At 42.4% G+C, this 19357-nt stretch overlaps 1 protein-coding gene across 7 annotated transcripts; it reads right to left on the reverse strand.

Moving 5' to 3' along the window:
• Positions 1-1230: 1230 nt before the first annotated feature.
• SKIDA1 (SKI/DACH domain containing 1) lies at positions 1231-14717 on the reverse strand. 7 transcript variants are annotated; one of them, XM_082385355.1, is made up of 2 exons: positions 13025-14717; positions 1231-7090 (listed from the first exon to the last, which is right to left on the reverse strand). In XM_082385355.1, the coding sequence occupies exon 2, from the start codon at positions 5267-5269 to the stop codon at positions 2525-2527; it is 2745 nt and encodes a 914-aa protein (XP_082241481.1). In that variant the 5' UTR covers positions 5270-7090; positions 13025-14717; the 3' UTR covers positions 1231-2524. The 7 variants fall into 7 exon arrangements, with proteins under 7 accessions (XP_082241481.1, XP_082241480.1, XP_082241479.1 ...); XM_082385354.1 differs by having other exon boundaries at positions 1231-8923; XM_082385353.1 differs by having other exon boundaries at positions 1231-11343.
• Between the last annotated feature and the right edge of the window lie 4640 nt (positions 14718-19357).

The following is a 19357-nucleotide window of genomic DNA, read 5'->3' on the forward strand; positions in this document are numbered from 1 at the left end:
AGTTGCTATAAACTGAAACTATTGATTCTCTGAGGGCTGGAGACCAAGTGTCAAAGCTGGAGGCCAATATTTTATGTCAGAAATTCCATAGGGTATATTTGTTTTAAATTGTGCTTATTCCATCTCGCAGTCCTCCCACACCCAAGGTCTGTAAGCTTCAAATATATTCTCAATTTATAATTTAGGCACAATGATTCCATAGCCAACAAGAAAAGTACTAGTCTAAATGTAGTAGTCATACTTTGAACTTCCTTGATTTAGCAGTAATTAAAGAGTAGAAATTACAGACTTCCAGTGTGTGTATGTCACACTTTTTACAGATTGATTTTACAGGACAACTCACTGCACCCAAATTCTGTATTGCCTTCCAAAGAGGAAAGAACTGACTGAGAAGCCAATGGTTCAGTTTTCTGGAGCTTTAACTGTAACTTGTACTGGTCTTTGAAATTACACAAACATGAATTCAAGGATAACATCCCCCAATTTTTGCTTTGACCATATCTATCATCCCAATAAAAAAAAAAATCCATTGAACCTACATCTGGCAACATTCAAGAAGGAAAGGAAGGGAGGCAGTTCAAAGCATCTGTTTACTCCATCCAAATGTATTTGGATGCAGGTACTCTCAGACTCTGTCCTTTACAATAAGAGTAAAACCACAGAGCATATACAGCAATTAGGGCTGAGACCATCCAGATCTATCTGAAACATTTATAGACAAAAGGAAAATTTCAAAGGGAATAGGAATTAAAAGGTTAAGAAAAAAAAACTGAATTTCCATGAGAACTAGTGACTTAAATTCACACAGTAAACATTTCATTGATGTTTTGTTTTGTTTTCTGATTTATGATCTATATATGCAACTTCTTAGGTTTAAGATGGCAAAGATCTGAGATATATAATTTGTCAGACTAGGGGAGGTGGACCCAAAATTATTAGGTTTAACTTTCATCAAAATAGCAAGTGATCTCTGCTTCACTTTCTTAAACCTGAAACTTTTTGCACTTGATTTGTAACAAGTGTGTAAAGTTTTGTTGTTATTTAGGAAGAAATCCACCAGTGTTTTGCACAGAACCTGACTGGCCTCATCACATGGTGTTACAACAAAACATTACACCCAATAAATGCATTTCTTTCAGGCAAAAACATTACAAGTGAAAATGTCAACAAAACCATTCATTCCTGTTAACTGTTCTCCAATCTGGAATAAGTAGAAATGTATGGAACCAGGAATTTTAAACAGTGTTTTTAATTGAAAATAAAGCTAAAGCATGCTTTTCAACAGTGCAAATTTCCATAATTTTGATTTACTGCTTTCATCATCACAACATAGTACACCAGCATGGCCCTTACCAAGGGCTAGACCCTAACCATTTGCATGTTGAACTACTTTGATTTTAAGTGCAAATATAGATAATCACCTCTGATTGTCACTTGCAGTAGAAACTCTCCTGCTCTATACACAGGATGGTCTGAAAATAGAAGTTTAGAGAGATGCAGAGAAAGTAAAAGGTAATAAAATCCAAGTGCCTGAGTTCTGGTACCAAAAAGCCCTGAACTAACTGTTATTTTTCATTTGGGGTATTCTTATACTTCTGACCCATTTTACTTTTCTCGGTCACTTTTACTGCTTTGTCACTATAAAGAGTCAGACCATAACATATTCCGCTATTAAGAGAAATATTTTCATTGTTTTGCAAGTTTGAGGAGTCATGTTCAGACCACAAGGTAAGCAGGACAGTAGTAAGAGTCACCTAATTTAAAATTTTGGGTGAGAACACAAAAAAGGACTTTTCCAATCGCAAGGAGTGCCCGTAAAAGTAAAATCACACCCTTTACAAAAAAAAAAAGAAAAAAGAAAAGACAATATTATATTTACTTTACTCAGTATATAAGAGGCAGCTTTTACCAGCATTCAATCAGGACTCCCCAATATTTCCACTCAAAAAAATAATAATAATAAGTGCAACGACTCTTGGAGAGGAAATGAGGGGAGAAAAAGATACCCCACAAACAAGACCTCCAGTAGAGAACACTTTGGGCTTTCTTGCTACCTCACTGTGTAACCATGTAACCTAACAAACTTTCACTGAATTAACAGTTACACTTTCAGGTCTGAAATCTAGTGCATAAACTTAATGGCTCATTGTAATATTTATTATTCAACCTTTTGACATTTATTTGTAGCAGTTGAATTGAGGTACCAGGTGCATTATTAGCATTGAAACAGTAAAGTGTTCCAGCTCTACCGTAATAACTGAGTTTTACTTGAGTCTTTAGCCTGAAGTATAGTCTGTGGAATGTAAACCAACCCTTCTCCCACCCCGCCCCCACCCTACTCCAAAAAAAAAAAAAAAAAAAACCCGCAATGGAAAAAAAAGTAATCCGATTTCTGTCTTCAAAATGCGATAAACCAGGACTCCAAAAGGGGTGTAACACATTAATGGACTTGTACAAAGCATCCTGTGCAGTTTACAACAAAAGGAAGGGAATATGGTTCAAGAAAATATCTTCCAAAACGCTTTTATGAATTAAATTTCCTGAATTTGTGACTAGGTGGAAGAGGTATTGCAGAACCGCCCAGCTGCCATTTCCATATAGGATGGGCCTTGTGAGGAGGTTGGGAATCCTTAGTGGTGTTTAAGGAATATGCTGGCCACAAATCCCCATCCTTCCCAATAATGAGTGATGGTGGACAAGGAAAATTTGCCATGAAATTAAATGGCCTTTTCACTGCTGATGCTACATTGCTGGCTACCTTTTTGCGTCTGTTTATAACTGTAAAATCATCCAGTGTTCCTTCATGTGTCTCAGTTTTACCTGTAGGACGAGGACTTCTAGCTGATTTCAGATTTGGTTTGACTGGAGGTGTCTGAAGTACAGGTCGCTTTCCCAGTACTAGTGTCCGGTAATTTTTTCTCACCCTGGCACCAAATTTATATTCCCCATCCTCAGGTTTTGGAGAACCTAAAGTGCATGAAAGGCCCTGACTCTGAGCCAGTGGATTTAAGGAAGGAGTTTCTTTTTCAGGGCATGCAAAACCTTCCTTGGCTGTGGTTAACAAGGCGTCCTCCTCTTTACTTTCAGTCACACTGTAAAACTCACCCTTTGTATCATTGCACTCGCACTTTAGCTTATTTGTAATAAGGTCAGGTTCATATTCTTCATTAGCACTACTGTCTTCTACTTTGATTTTAATATTGTGCAGAAATGGCAATGTCTTGTCGCCTGTGTCAGTGCAGGGATTCTCGGCTTTAGTTGCTGCTGCTGCTGCTGCATCCACCTCGGGATCAGTTGGCGAAGAGGGCAAATCCGTAGCAAATTCAGTGCAATGAGGGATTTTGGAATCTTTTTCTGAATTTGCTGCCACTCCTGAAGAATCATTACTTAAGAACCTAGCAGCAATTGTGTTGTTATCTGCACAGTATGTAGTAGGAGTTGCTTGTAGGCATTTCCTAGCCTCTCGGAGTATTCTTTGTTGTGGAAATGCATTGTTTGTCTTTGGGCTAGGTGAAGAGGCCCCCTCCGCCAGGCAGTTAATTGTCAGCTCAGTTCTCTTTACAGTACTGGAAATTTCAGAGTGTGGGAATGTAATCTCAGATACCCTATCGTTCCTTAACTCTGCGAAACAACTCCCCAGGCTGGCCGGGCAGTACACCGGAGACGCTTTGGGGGCCCAGCTCTGCAGATTCCACTCCTCGGGCGACTCCGCTTTGACACTACTCTTGAGGTCGGGAAGTCTGCCGGCATCCTCGAAAGCAGCGGGTTTGGTTGCAGCGGCGGCGGAGGCCAGATGGTACAAGAAGTTGGCCTGCGCCTGCACGCTGGGAGGCTTGCAGAAGCTGGTGCGCCTGAAACGGATGCTCTGCACTGACACTTGGCTGGAGCCGGAGCTGGAGTCCGACTCCGTGGACGAGTCCTCCTCCTCCGAGCTGACTTCACTGGAATCCGAGGCCCCACTGCCCCCCTCCTCCTCGTCCTCCTCCTCTTCCTCCTCCTCCTCCTCCTCTCCCTCCTCCTCCTCTTCCTCCGAGGACACAGAGTTGCTGGAGCTAGACAAACTGGAGCCAAAATCTGAGTCGTTGGCTGCATGGTCCGAGTAGGAGCTGGACTCGGAGTCGCTGCTGCAACTCTCGGGAAAGCTGCCCAGATGGGGCTGCGGCCGGTGGTGATGAGGGGGGTGGTGATTCGGCTGCGGCTGCTGGGCCCTGTGGTGGTGGTGGTGATGGTGGTGGTGGTGATGGTGGTGGTGGTGATGGTGGTGGTGGGGAGGCGGGCAGAAGCTGTTAACCAGATGAAACCTCTCCAGGCAAGTGGCCCCGGCGGCCGCCGCCGCCGCCGCCGCCGCGGCCGCCGCCTTGGCTTTGTAGGACCTGGGCAGCAGAAGCAGGCGGCGGGCGCCGGCGTGGGGTTCCAGCAGGCAGTCCTTGGCGCCCCCGCGCTTGCGCTTGCACCGGTAGGTCAGGCTCACGGGGCCTCCGGCGCTCGCCGCCGCCTTGGGTTGGGGCCCGGCCGCCGACGCCTGGTAGTAGGCGGCGGCGGCGGCGGCGGCCGCGGCGGCCGCGGCGGCGGCGGCGGCGGCGGCGGCGGCAGCCGGGTGCTTGCTGCACAGCAGGCTCCGAAAATAAGCAGGGTCCGAGTGGAAAGCGACGTAGTTTCCCTGGAGCGGGGCAGTTTCATAGTTTAGAGGGGGTTTGCAAGGCGAGCGCACGATTTCCGGGTAGTGCGAGCCCGGGTATTTGCTAAAAATCTGAGGTAGATGGGCGGCTGGGCGCACGACGGCGGCGCCCGGGCGCGGGGACTGCGCGCTGATTGGCAGGGGCCGCGCGGCTCCGCTCAGGCCCCGCCAAAGTTGGTGCTTGTCCTTCCAAAAACCCGGGCGGGGGCTGGCGGCGGCGGCGGCGGCGCGCTCTGGCGGCGGCGCCTTTGTGGCCAGGGCCCGGCCGACCCTCCTGCGCTTGGTCTTGAGGACGCGCTCGGTTTTGCAGGAGGTGTAGAGCGCTTCCACGTCTTCCCGGGAGATGAGAGTGCATTTGGCGGCGTGGAAGGCGATGCTGTTGATTGCCTTGAGTTTCCGCAACTCCTCCAGATCGCAGTGGTGCTTTTTCACTTTCAGATGATCCATGCGCTTGTGCACGGTCGTCCTCGGGATGTTTTTCAGCAGATCCGTGAAGACTTGGGAGAGGGCAAACATTTGCTTTCCTTTAATGATGAGGTAGCCGAGCCTCACGCCATCCACCTCTTCAAAACCTGACTTCAGGTCTCCCATCTCGGGCACTAAACGATCCCCACCATTTGCAGTAAATATATACGTGACGCATACATACACATGTATGTATGTTAATCCTCCACCAGATGCTGCGTGTGTCTCAAGGCATCCTGCTAATAAAATAACAAAGACTGTTATTCCCGGCGAAGGGAGTGCCAAACTCTAGGCGAAATTATTGGGGGGGGGGGGAAAACTATGAAATTACACTGACTTGATTCTTGCTTTTTTTTTGGTTTTCGTTTTTTTAAAAAAGAGGGAAAAAACCATCCGGTTTCTGATCTGCCAGTGTGTTGGTCTAAGTCCCCGATGCAGATCAGTACCTGGGCCCCTCTATTCCTTCCTTCTCCATTGGAGCACTATGATAATGGAATGTGAAGGGAGAAAGAGAAAAGAAATGCAGCTGCTATTCCCGCCGCTGCTTTAGCTACAAATAAAATGACAGAGTGAAGTGAGCTCGTCCGGAGACACCTTCATCAATTAATTCCCCTAAAGCCAGCGCTGATTGGACACTCCTGACAGGTGATGCAATAAAAATTGATATTCCACCCCTTCCCCCCAAAATCTCCCACTAATTAGCATACCCTTATACTGCCACCTCCCCTCCCAAAGTAAATAATACAGTCGGTATATAAATCTTTCCATTAAACTATCGGAGCTCAGAAACAGGCTGACTCACAGACTTCATCAGAAGCAGTGTGTGTACGCTTTAAAAAAAAAAAAAAGCCCTGTATATTCGCCTTTAAAGGAATATTGCCTATTTTTGCTTTATTTGCATTTTACTGCTATAGCTATTATCATTTCAAAGAAAAGCATTTTTAAAACATTATCAAGCCTAAATACATATACCCCACCCCCTTGTCCTTTGGAAAATGGAGCTTAAGTGAAAACGTGCAGAATAGCCTGGTATTTCCCTTATGGCAGTGGGGAAAGGAGCCCGGCTGGGAGCTCCAAAGTTAAATCCGCGCGTTGAACCACCCCAGTACAGACTTACGTTTTGAATTTCTCTCGATATTCCTTGTTTCCCCCCCCCCCCTAAAATGCCTTTTTACAACCAGAAACAAAGTTATTTGACCAAGGAAGCAGTTCAAGGCTCCAGCTCCGAAACACTGTAACAATTCAACTGGATTTTGGTTCTCTGCTGGGGGGTGGGGTGGGGAGGAGGTAGTTTCACGTCAGACCCATAACAAAGCATAGATAAGCCAGAAATGTGTACACTTTTCACAATTAACCAGGCTGGATTGGAGGCGGGATGGTCCTAGAGTCCCCAGCACAGCCTTAGCCAGGGTCCTGTTCACGACAGGTCAGAATTCCATGGAGCAGATTGCTTCTGTAGCAAAGAAAAGAAAATGTAAAACGCCCAAGGTGCTTCCATAGGTTTTAGGTAATAACGATGAAAAGAAAGTGCTGATGTACGATGCAGACTATTTCAGTGGTCTGTGATGCTCTTGGTTGGTAGTTTAAATGAATCTTCCACAACTCCCATTTTTTTTTCCCATGAAAGCCAAGCATCTGCTTAAAAAAAAATCACTTTGGATGAATATCAATATTGTTTAACCTCTTCTTAGTCAAATTAAAGTATATCTTGGTGTCATTTTCAAGGATATCCAAAATATTGCCAAATGAGAGCAAAGGTCTTCCCAGTCGCATTACCACGATCCCAAGGCGGTTTGTTGGCTGCTTTGCAAAATTCAACAAAATCTTCTTAACTGTTCGGTGTTTGGAACTACAGCATAAATGCAACTCAGGCATTTATATGTTTCCTTGTTCTTCCAAAAATAGACACATCCGTGTGGTTAAAAGAATAAACGGATATTTCTGAGCCTGCAAGAAAAAAAATGTACAATAATTTCTTCCTTCACATTCAAAAGTTCCAGCTTCCCCTGCTCTGGTCTGGCTAGCACAAGCAGGTATGGCTCAAAGAGAGAGAGAGAGAGAGAGCGAGATTAAAAACCGAGGAATCAGACATACAAAAAGGTAGTTTGCATGAAATGAAATCTCGGCCATAGTTCCCCACCCCCACCCTCATCTTCCTTGTAATTTCCCAGGAATTTTGAAGAGAATTGGGAATTTCAAGAAGTGCATCCGGAAATTAAGGAAGCCTATTTAAGAGAGTCTGTAACTCAGAGGTTGGGATTTGAAAAGTCAGCCCTGGACTACTGTTGCACTCAGCACAGATGTAATCGCCGCTCTTCAACTTAATCAATGTGTGTACAAACCGCGATGTCTAGTTCTTGCCTTTGAAATCTAAGGCTAGCATTTCCATCCAAGAAATCAGAGCTACAGCAAATTACATTTTTGTCCCTTGAATGAGAGAAGGATCATTGAATGGATCTCGTGATATTTCAGGCTTTAAACGTAACCGAGAGGCAGCAATGAACAATGCCTCGTCACAGCTAATACCATCCACCGAGTTGGCTTTCTTTTGCATCTGGATCTATCACACCGCGTTTTTCTCTTTCACTTTCGCAGGAGGCAAAATGCTAAAGGTTTAAGCAGAAAGCAAAGTTTCCAGGAAAAGCAGATGCTGGTGTTTTTTTTAAAGTATAATGACCAGAATCTACTGCCAGCGACAATAAGGTCGTTTTAAAATTCCTCCTGATGCACTTATATACTGCCAGCCCTCTCCCTCCCACCCCACCCCGTCCAATTCCCCTCCCCCAGCTTTTAAGATTTCCACCAAAGAGTCAAACAGCCAAGAAATAGTAAACTCAAAAAAAGCCTCTGAGAAGACATTACAAAAGGTTGGCTAGAACATTTTTTTTTTTTTTTTTTTTGGCCAGGTAGTTCTAGTTGTTCTCGATTCCTATTTAGATTTACACACACACACACACACACACACACACACACTCACACTCCTATTCCTCCTGCACAAGGCAACATGACTTAGTAACCATTTCAAAATCACCTTTTCCTCTCCTTCCTCCCCTTCCACCTTTAAAATACTGGCAATATGGGTGGTTTTTAAAACTAAAAGAATAGTATTTTTTAAACTAAAGTTACAATCTGTTGGGTCAAATGGAGAAAAATAAAGGCCAAAAGATTTGGGAACTGGGTCTATGTATACAATTTATGTGAATATCTTTGTATGTGCACTCAGGTACCTTCACACTTATACATTTTTATTACTCCTATTACACATCTTTCTTCTTGTCTAATACATTCTTTTGTTCCTTTAACTTCCCCATCGGGGTGTGTGTGTGTGTGTGTGTGTGTGTGTGTGTGTGAGAAGGCGTGAGCGCGCGCGCGCACACACACACACACACACAGAATGTGACAGACAGCTTTCTTGTGGCCATCAGGACACGTTGTATATCCGGGGTCTTCTCCAGGCACATTGGGGGTCGATCCCGATAAAAAGATCTAGCAGAGGCCCCTGAGCGCTCACACATGAAAGGCAGGGGACTTTAAGATGGATTTGCATGCACACAGGGGATTTCGATCAATAGCTACCAACATTTATGGCTTAGATTATTAATGTGAAAGCTGGCCAAAAGAATGGGGATGAAAAATTAAAGGTGTCTGTTATCAATTATGCTTAAAGTTATGCAATAATTTACTTACTTTGCCTGGATGTGCAGATCCAGATGTATAAAGTACTATTCTTCAAAAGCCAGGGGGTTTCTTTGATAAATATGTTGACCATGTCAGCCGCCTCTACAATCAAAGATGAACCCAATTCAGACGATGGACTGTATTCAAATTCTTTTTTAAGAAAAGATATATCAACTTCTCTGTTTCTCAAACACATATACATATGTGGGTGGATACGCCCAAATTAACATTTATGTGTATATCCATCTCTGAGGGTCCAGGGGATTACTTAACTGAGAATTCAGGCATATATATGATATGCATTGAGTTTGTTAATTAAATGCGATTATTTAGTCAGTGAGGAATGCATAACCTACACACTTTCATAAAAAGTATTTTAGCTTTGAAAACAAAGCTGCTTGCTAGAGGAAGATCCTCTGTGGCAAATACAGACAGAAATACATAAATGTCCACTTACTTCTGCATTTATTGTAAAAAATCAGCACTTTCAGTTTTTAAAGTGATGGGCTATGAAGATATGAACATATTTGTCTTTACTTATCCTGTGTTGATGTGCTACATTTATCTTCAAATGTTCTATTTTGATTTATTTTCACTGTATTTTATGTTTAAATACCATTGCAATTCAGTCTGACCTCTTTCCTCTGGAGCAAAGTAATGCACACGGCATTTACAGTCTTTTAAATGGTTAGCTGGGAAATGCAATAGCAATTTGCAGAAGTAGTTTACTAATGGGGAAAGTTCTTTTGAAAACCTGAAGGAAAACCTAAGAGTACTTTTGCATTTCTACACTACAATGTCATATAATTAAAGTACTGAAGAGCATTAAAATAATCCTTTCCCTTCCCAGCCTTCACCCATACATACATAATTTAAATGAGGATCACCCCCCTCCCAATCCCACCACCATCACCTAACTCTTCACCATATACATTTGTTTTAGTGATTGCTGGCACATTTTGTTCAAAATGAATTCAGACAGAAAAGACTAAGGAACATCACAAAGGCCTCAACAATGTAAGTATACTGGTTAGAAGAATAAAAGAAGTCCCTTGTACTGTTAGCCAAAAGTAACTATAATACTTACAACATAACAAAGTCTAAAATAATAATAATTTAAAGTCTTATATGGCTGAATTAATTGAGGATATAGGACAATAAAATCTTGTGTGAGAGTCAACAGTTCCTTACCTAAATTTATGTCATGTCACATGTTCTCTGCTTTTGGGGAGGGGAAAATGAGAATGGAGGAGGAGGAAATGGCTAAATTAAGGAACAACTTAAATTATAACTTAGTACATTTTCTTTAATATTTTTCTTTTTTGTCTCATCTAAACAAATCAGGGCAAGTCTCCAAAAGGGCCCATCCTTCTCTTCTTAGGCATTTAAAAATCCTGTTTTTAACAGAAGTTTGGGACACAGAGTATATGCCATATTGTCTACTGACCCATAATCAAAATGCAGTGACCTTCTACCCTTTTTTGCCCCCTGACCCATCTTGAATTCAATGCAGCCTTTATAAATTTGCAAATCCTTGGAGGTAAAGGGGGTTTTGTGAGGCTTTGTTCTGAAAAAGCCCTAAGAGTGTGCTTTCTAAATCAGACAAAGGTAAAGCAACAAACCCTAGTGGACAAGATTTTATACAGGTGAGCAATAGGCAACTCTTCAGATAACACATATTGCAAGCTAAAAAGCAGTTATAAACAAGGGAGACAAGAAGGTTACAGATTGTGTCAAATTAGAGTGTGGTACAAATCACTTTCACGATGTAAGAAATGGTTAGGCCACAATCTTCCTGCTCTCCTCATCTCAAGGGCTGTGGGGGACCCTAGTGACCATGGAAGGAATGGGGGGGGAAGGGTAGTAAAGAGAGAAGGGAGGGAGGGTGGCAGGGAAAAAAAGAAAGGAGCAGGACCTGATCTGGATCTACAGGCACATTCCCTTATCTTTCCTGCTATCAGCCAGCTTAAAGGACACCATAATTATGATGGTGATAAAACAATGCCTGCTTATGTGTGCTGAATAAATAATGTTTACAGCTCAAGAATCTTTTAATTCCAATTAAATGCCATCAAAGAAAAGCCACTTTTCCTGCTGCAACTGCCTTTCCCCCAATTATCTTGTTTTGTTGCAATATTTTCCTATGAGACACCAGGGCCTCTCACAATTGATCCTGAATGTAGAAAAAAAAAATCAGAGAAAGTAGTTTTCATTGTTGGTGTATCAAATAATACACAAACCTCAAGACCCACAATTTATTTGGATTACCCCAATTTTTGTTTATTTCCCATCAGGGCCAAACGTGTAGAAACCGAAGTGATGACACTCAGTGCTGAGGCCTACCTATGGGCTGCTGAAGCCATACTGAAATTCTGAGCACCCATGAGGGGAGAAGGGAAAGATAAGGCATGTGGGGCCTGATGGTCTCTGGAAAGGGAATCCTCTGGTTCTGTTCCCCTGGCTTCAGCCCAAATCCTTCTAGGAGCACTGGAGCCAATCACTGTCTTCCACTGCTGCAGCTACTGGGCGCACACAAAAAAGCGGGAGATCAAAAAACCCCAAGTTCACATTTATGGATACACAAGGATCATTTCGTATTCATGACTTCAACAAATCACATCATAATCAGATTTAAACAGGGTTTGGGCAGTAATGCCCACCAGGCTGGACACTAAATACTGACACATATCACACGCTAACCAGAAAAGTCACTTGCTAAATTTTGGAATCATAGAGTTAAAATTGTCTTTCAACTTTAAAAATCTCACTTTTTGCTTTTGAGGCCAATTTTTACACTAATTCATTTCAAGCAAGCGCCTCTCTTTAAGTCATTCCGCAATGTTATAATTCAAATTTCTCTTTGCTTCCTTTCTCAGTTCCAGTAGTGTTTTGAAAAAACACATGGCATAACAAACGTTATGGAAAACCCACTCGTTCCGTTAAATGTCCATACAAACCTGCCTTGTTACTCCATCTGTCTAAGCAGCACATTGCTAAGAAGAAACTTAAACACACACACACACACACACACACACTTTCCTCGAAGAAATATCTAATATTTCTTGGCAAATTCTATTTGGTGATGTGGTACAAAAATACACTAGTAAAAAATTTCAAGGGATACGTAAGTTTTCTGGGTACTTGCGGGCCCCTTTCCTTTTGAAAGTTTAGAGCTCCAATACCCTCAGTTCTACTGGCAGAATTAGGATGGACTTAGAGGGTCCTAAACGTGACCGATTCACTAAGGCGGGGGGCTACAGCTTGCAGCAACGTGCTCGGCAACTTAATCCTACGCTAAAAGAGGGCAGAGAACGAAAAAGAATGGAATACAAACTCTCCCGACATTCGTAGTTACTTTCAAGGTGGATTGTGTATTTTAAGGCTGATGGGAACGTCTGGTTTGGGGAGCAAAAAGAAGAGAAGGTAAGTGTTTGTCCTTGTATCCACCAGTTCGTAGAGAAACAATGAAAGAACAAAGGGAACCACTTCTCCATCTGAACATTTTCTGAATCTCCCTCCGTTTCAAGCCAGAAAGCGAGAGGATTCGCTTTACTCTACCGTAAGCAGTTGTTGCTAGGCTTGCTGAACTAAGAAAGAGAAAGAAGTTGATCGGCAGTGTAAATATGGACTAAATAATAATAATAAAGGCTTGCTGTGGCTAATCTCCACAGCTCCAGTCGCAGCAACTTAGAGCAGAAGTTGCTAAATGCAGGAAGGGAAAGCCCAAGGAAGAACCTTTACAGATTTCAAACTCAGTCACTTAAATAGCCTTACTTGCTTTTTGAAATGACTTCTGCGCACAAAATATGTAGGTTACTGTCTATGGGAAAAAAGAGCGGCATACTGTTTAGGTCGAAAAATGTTCTCTATTGCTATGTGGAAAAGAATTTTTCTAAAGGAAAGGGGATTCAAGAATTGACGCTACTGTTTGCTGATAGAAGAAATGGCAGCAGCGGTGGCTGGGAAAGGAGAGAGTCTATTTAAATGTATTTGCTTTTGGGTACGGTGGTTATCGGCAAGTCTGCCTTTGTGGGTCTGTGTGGCTGAATGAGTAAGTGACCGAGTGCAGTCGGCATTACATAAATGGATCGGTGTGTGGGGGGAGCCCCCAAAGCCGACGAGCACGTGAAACACACATTTTTTTACTGCCCCCCAAGCGGCGACCAAGCCCCCCTCCACCCCACCCCCAAATCCGTATATTACCTGCCCAGTTACAGTGACACATGTTTATGTTTATAGTCCTGGTTTGTAGTAGTGTCAAGAGCCGCAGCAAGAGAAGGGGGAGGAGAGAAGAGAGGGAGGAGTAAATGCAACCACCCCCACTTGTTGTTAAAGCAAATTTACTGCGTTATTGCAAGCCCGGTACGGGGGGCTGGGAAGTGAGTTGAGAGGAAGGGTAGAGTTGGGTAGTGTGTTGGTGGTGGAAGGGGGGTGGGGTTAGGAGATACGGGATGGAGCTCCTCTGCTCCAGCGGCCCGGGAAAAGCAGCGCGGTCAATAGGGGAGCATGCTGGCGCGGTCGAAAACAAAAAGGTTCCTCCTGCTCGCTGCGTTCACGTGGGGGGGATCTGCACGCCGGGCTCCAGGGCCCTGACCTCTGACCCCGGCTCCTCTCCGCGCTCTCCCGGTGCCGCGCGGCCACTTTTTACCCAGGATCCCTCGCGCGGGCCGCGCTCGTGCCGAGCTCGAGTCCTTCTTAATCCTCCATTCCCCGATTTCCATCCCCTCCCCCTCCCGCCGCCAGCCCCGGGGGAGGATTCTCCGGCAGGGAACCCCCGCCCCAACCCCCACCCCGAGAGCCCAGGCCTAGACGGCCGCAGTCAAACCGGGTGGGGCGGGGAGTGCAGAGCCGGCCTCCCCTGCCGGGCCGGGGCTGCGGGGGAGGGGAGGGAAGGAGAAGGGGAAGGGGGGAGGGGATCTGAGAGGAGGGGGCCCGGCCCCGCTGCCCTGCGGCGGCCTCGACCTGTTGACTGCTATTGGTCCACCTCGTCCTGCGCCCTCTCCCTGCCCGCCGCAGCCCCGGTCCTTCTGCGGAAACGTGGGGAGGAAATAAGGATGGCTGTTCTCTCCGCCTCCCTCCAACTTTAGTTTTTTCTTAGGGGATGAGAAAGCAAAGTAATCTCATCCGCTGCGCCATCCTTTCTCATAAAGTACCGTCATGCGCGGGCCCGCCGCCCTCCCGGCCCCCGCTATTTAAAACCTTCTCTCTTTCCCAGACTAGCTCCCCTGCCCGGAGCCCGAGGGCCCTCGACGCCCCCGCTGCGCCTCCCCCCGCCTGGCCCGGCTTCTTCTCCAGCGAATTGTGTTGCTTTTCTTCCCTAGAAGCTTACTCGTCCACGTTCCACTTTTTTACCATCCCAGGAGGCGTAAGATAAAACCTCTGATTTGCTGCGTGCTGCCGGACACATTCTCTGTCCTCTCATCAAAATGCACTTGATGGAGAGTTTAAAATAACAGTATTTAAAGGAGGAAATAAAAAGAGAAGAGAGTTCTTTTGCCAGGTTAGACGACATAAATGCGTTAAAATTAAAAAGAAAAAGACGTATTTAGAGTTAAAGGTTTTATGGGATTTGCTGTAGTTCCTTCTAGGTTTTGGATTTCCTGGGGGCATCTTTTCCAGAGGGAAATAGCAAATGGAAATTAAGGTGGAAGTGAGACATCTCAACCACTTCCGAAAATAAAGGAGAAATTTAGAAAATATATTAAGGAAATAGCGGGAAGGCGGCCGCAGCGAAAGCTGGAGTCGCCGAAGGCAGCGCCTCGGTGTCGCAGTCGGAGAAAGGAGGGCCAGCCCGGGGACGGGAAGGAGGCGCGCGGCGGCGGGGCGAGCGGCGGGCCGGGCCGCGGCGCTCGGGAGGAAGGCTGAGGCCGGCAGTGAGAGCGCGAAACCGCGGGCGGGGAGGGCCGCGGTGGGCGGGGGCGGCCGGGCGCGCGGCCGGCGCCGCCGAGGAAGCGGGAGCCGGGTCCCGCTCGCCCGGACGCCCCCATTGTTCGGCCCTCGTGCGGCAGTTCGCCGGGTGCGTCCTTCCCGAGGGAGGGGTCCCCCGGCCCGACTCGGCCCCCACCCCCACCTCCCCGAACTGCAACGCTTGGGCCGGGTCGGGTCGGCGCGGCAAGTTTTATGATCAGTGTCGGCCCGCGAGGGGTTCCCAACTCCAGACCGCGTAGGAAGAAGGCTTTACAACGTGCCGCTAAATTGGAGGAAGCTGGGCAAGGCTGCGACTCACACACGAAAAGAAGAGGGAAAGCAGCATAGATATGTTTGCAAAGTGATAAGTAGATAGAGACAAATGTGGGCGATTTTTTTTTCTGGATCTGGAAAGTTAGAGCCCATCATATCCTATTTTAAGTCTCTTTAAATGTATGGATTCGAAAATGAATGTCGGGATTCAAAGGAGTTCGGAAAAGCACGTTTCGCTGTCTCTATTTGTTATTATTCAGCTCTTTGTTGTATACAAGGAGTCTAATTTTAAAAGGCTGGGTTGAGCTACCCCTAACAAAAACAGGCTTGGTTTCTTAACGTGAAATGCATTTTCAAAATAACAGTGAAATTCAAAAGGGAAAAACGTGTCATTAGCTTTTATACCACGTTTTAGAAAGAAATAATTGTAAGCAATCTACGAAACTCTGCCTGTTTTCCTTTGTGAGGCATGTGGAAAAAATATTTCTGGCAAGCATCACAGTTTTAAAAAATGAAGATTTCCAACAAGTGCTCGCGAATCTTGAAGACAAGACCAAAGTCATCGTGCGTGAAAACTCATGAAGAAATAATTTCAGTCCTTTTGCCCAAACCTTACTAGGGCAAGACAGTAATTTCGACTTAGATTGATAATAGACTTTGCGGAAATTCCTTCTAAAATGCTCATTACTAGTCTGTGTATTATACAGCACTGGTTTCCCAAGGTGGATTTTTAAAAACCAATTAGAATTGATCTCTAATGGAATATTATATTTACACGTCATCTTGAAAACATCATTTGACAAGAGTTTTGAATTACCAGAAAGAAGTTAACAGATGATGTTCATAAACAGCATCTGTTTGAAAAGAACCCTTAAGAGTCAGTTAAAGGTAGTGGTGGTTGTGATTTTGCATTTGAAATGCTATAGAAGTGGTTTGCATTTTAACACTTTCATTTTGCGGATCTTCCTAAACTTGCATTTCCTCACGGAAATCATTCAGTAATTTCGAAATATAGGGAGAAATTCTTATATAAGAAATCATTTGAGGTGTAACTATGGAAAGGTTTGAACGGAAAAAAAATTGGTGTTGAAATTAGATACTCTCAATCTGTTCATTCCTTCCACACTCATCCTCCCATGGTCCCCCTCCCCAACTACTTGGATTCAATTTACATTTTTTATTTATAAGTCTTTGGATGTTTAGAATAGCTTTATAAGTTTATCTGCTATGTAGTTGACTGCAGAAGGTGAATCTTTTTACATCTTTTAGTGTTTCAGGCATTTGGGGGTTTTATTTAAATTTTAAAAAATATGTTGCAAGTCATGATATACTTGTGAGAAAAACAACAAATGGGCGGAAAACAGGGCATGAATGGGGGTGGGGATGGAGAGGGACAAGAAGCGTTCCAGGTCAGTCTTTGTAATACCTTTCTTTAGTTTTCTGTCATTATATTTTCCACTTCTGCTTGCATCAAAGATCATTGCTTTTTAAATTGGGGTAAATTGCCACCATATAAAAATTACCTACAGTTTGGCTCTTACGCGCCACAGTAAAGACTGACAAAAAGTGATCGGAGGCTTGTGTGTTTAATTCGCCAGGAATGTTAAGCTTCATAAGATGCACCCTATGGGGCCATGGTGGTATTTGGCACTGTTATTGTGCAATTCCAAGAGGTAAATATACACGTTATAGATTTAAAAAATCTAAGATGTACTAGGCAAACAGTTTATTGATTGAAGGAATAAAAAAATGAATTTGTCAACCTCATTCTTTCTGGGACACAATGCAGTTAATTAACATATTCTAGGGCTTGTTTCTGGATTTGATAAGCAGTGGCCCCTTTCAGAGAGGAAAACATTTAAATCTTAAAAAGTAATCTTCTTTGGTCCACATAGTATTTAGCAATTCGGTTTAATTTCTGATTCTTCTTTTTTTTCAGTCCAAGATATGTTTCATTTCTTGCAAGGTTCTCTTCCATTTCAAAAACTGATTTTCCTCTTTTCCATGTCCAGAATCTTTTCACTTGGATAACCTTATTGTATCCTATAAACAGACACTTAAATATGTCACTTTAATCACACTTTAATTATAACAGAAATGCAAATCTTCAGTGTCAGTAAAAAAATGGGAACATGGACCTTACACTCCTGCCCTTACATTATATTGATGATACTCTGAAAAGTCTAAAGTGTGACACCTTTAAGTATTATTGCATCATGGAAAAAAATAGCCCAGCTCTGAAATGTTATTGAGGTTTGTGTAATGCCTAGAGGATCTAAAGGCATCTTTTAGATATTATTTTTCTGTTGGTAATTACACGGTGTTTTACCTAAAAATGTAAATATAACCAATGCATATCAATTTTATAGCAAAAGGAGTGGCTCTGAAGCCAAACACAGGATTAACCAAACTAAACCCTTTAAAGTAAATATTAGGCCTTGATTCTTAAAAAGATTTTAAAATTTAAATTACATAAAATTTAAATTTCAGAATTACCTAACTAAACTTTTTAACAATTAAGTGTATGTAACAATAATATTAATTATGATTGATTCTAAGTTAGAGTCTGTTTTGTAAGAAAATGACTTTTACATGGAGAGGTGGTTAACATTTGAGGGCTATTTAAATACAGACAATTCTAAATTACCCGGTAAATAAAAACTCTTCACCTATATTAATTTCAACTATTGACAATCTTTAAAGCTAATTTATCTGAAAATTTCCTAATCATTACTTAGAAATTTTAGTTCAGGTGTACATACAAAATAAAGCCTTGCTTTACTCTGAAGAATAAAGCTCAGACAGCAATTAGCTTTTAAACAACAATACTGTACATTAAATGAATATTTATTGTGGGCCTACTACGTGCAGGACACTTGCTAGGCGGTATGGTGAGTTTAAAAAAATCACCTAGTAAGATTAATATGCTTCATTAAATGGAATTTTCCAAAAGCCATGAACGGAATATCAACTGAAAATATAATTGAAATGAATACCTTTTAATGAAATTTCTGATAATGCTCCATGATATAGGTGCCATGCACAGGTTTGTACCTATAAAGACACAATACTCGCTTACTGTGAGATAAATAACAAAACTAGTATCAGAAATACCTCAATATTTTAATCATACTAGTATAAATATATGGCTCATAAACTTTTCATGTAAAAGGTAAGAAACCTTGGATACCAAATGAGCAAAACAAAATTTTATTCAGAGATTCCTTTAAAAGAGGACATATCTTAAAGTTTGTGCAGATCATAAGGAATTGCCTTATTGCTTTTTCCAACTAATTTATTTAGAAAGAAAATTATAGTTTCTGATGAGGTTTAGTAGATGAATGAATTCTGATAATTGCTTTTTGTTTAAAAACCTAGGTATCAGAGCCAATACAGAATTTTAAACACTTTATGGAAGTTAAGAATCTGAGTTAAGGAAAGTGCGTCTAGTCTTAACATTATAGAAATATACCTCAATTTCTATACCTCATTAAAGAAATATACTTCAACAATGGGTATAATAGACTAAACATAACATGAGGCAAATAACAGAAGGCAAATAAAACTTCAATTTAAAAAGGAGATAAATATAAGCAATACTAACCTAGGAACCAAATTTGGTTTTAAGTATTTCGTTCATAAGTATCTACTAATGTAAATGATTATGGAAAAGCAAATCCAAAAATTTGGTGCCCAGGATGAGGAATAAAGAAAATTATAAGAAGATATATTACCCATACAGGAAGAAAATATGGTTTCCCATTATGGTAGGGTTAGAGGTTACATCATAAAATACTTTACTTGAGTTTTTTGTGGTTTGCCTCAGATGATTAGTTCAGAGAAACAGATGAGCCAGTACTGAGTTAGCTGCTGTTGTTATGTGAAGAAGTATACTGGAACCACAGGCTTTTGTTTTATTCTACAGGTACTAGGTGTACTTTTTCAAAGAATATTTTGAGAATGTGGAATCAGATTTAAAGGATAACATTATTTTAAGATTGAAATTTTACTTTTCTATGAAGTTATTCTATAAATCCCATGAATTTTTTTTTTTTTAACATTACCATGTGTTGTGAAAAACTTGCTGGAACTTTAACAATTCTGGCAATTTAACTGTAAGTTTTATCCATTCTGAGTTATGAGAATTAGCATATTCAGCCAATCATACACATATATATCGCACAAAGGACAAATATAACTTGCTCACTGCTATATTTCCTGTATCTAGTAAATGTTCCCTGGCTCACAGTAAATGTTCCATAAATATTTACTGAATGAATAATTAACTGTATCTCTGAACTATTTTGTAATGTCTGTTATTCTTATCACCTAATATTTTTTAGAAATATATTAAAT

This window comes from Balaenoptera borealis (assembly GCF_965194805.1).
Source record: "Balaenoptera borealis genome assembly, chromosome: 3".
NCBI classification, from domain to species: domain Eukaryota; kingdom Metazoa; phylum Chordata; class Mammalia; order Artiodactyla; family Balaenopteridae; genus Balaenoptera; species Balaenoptera borealis.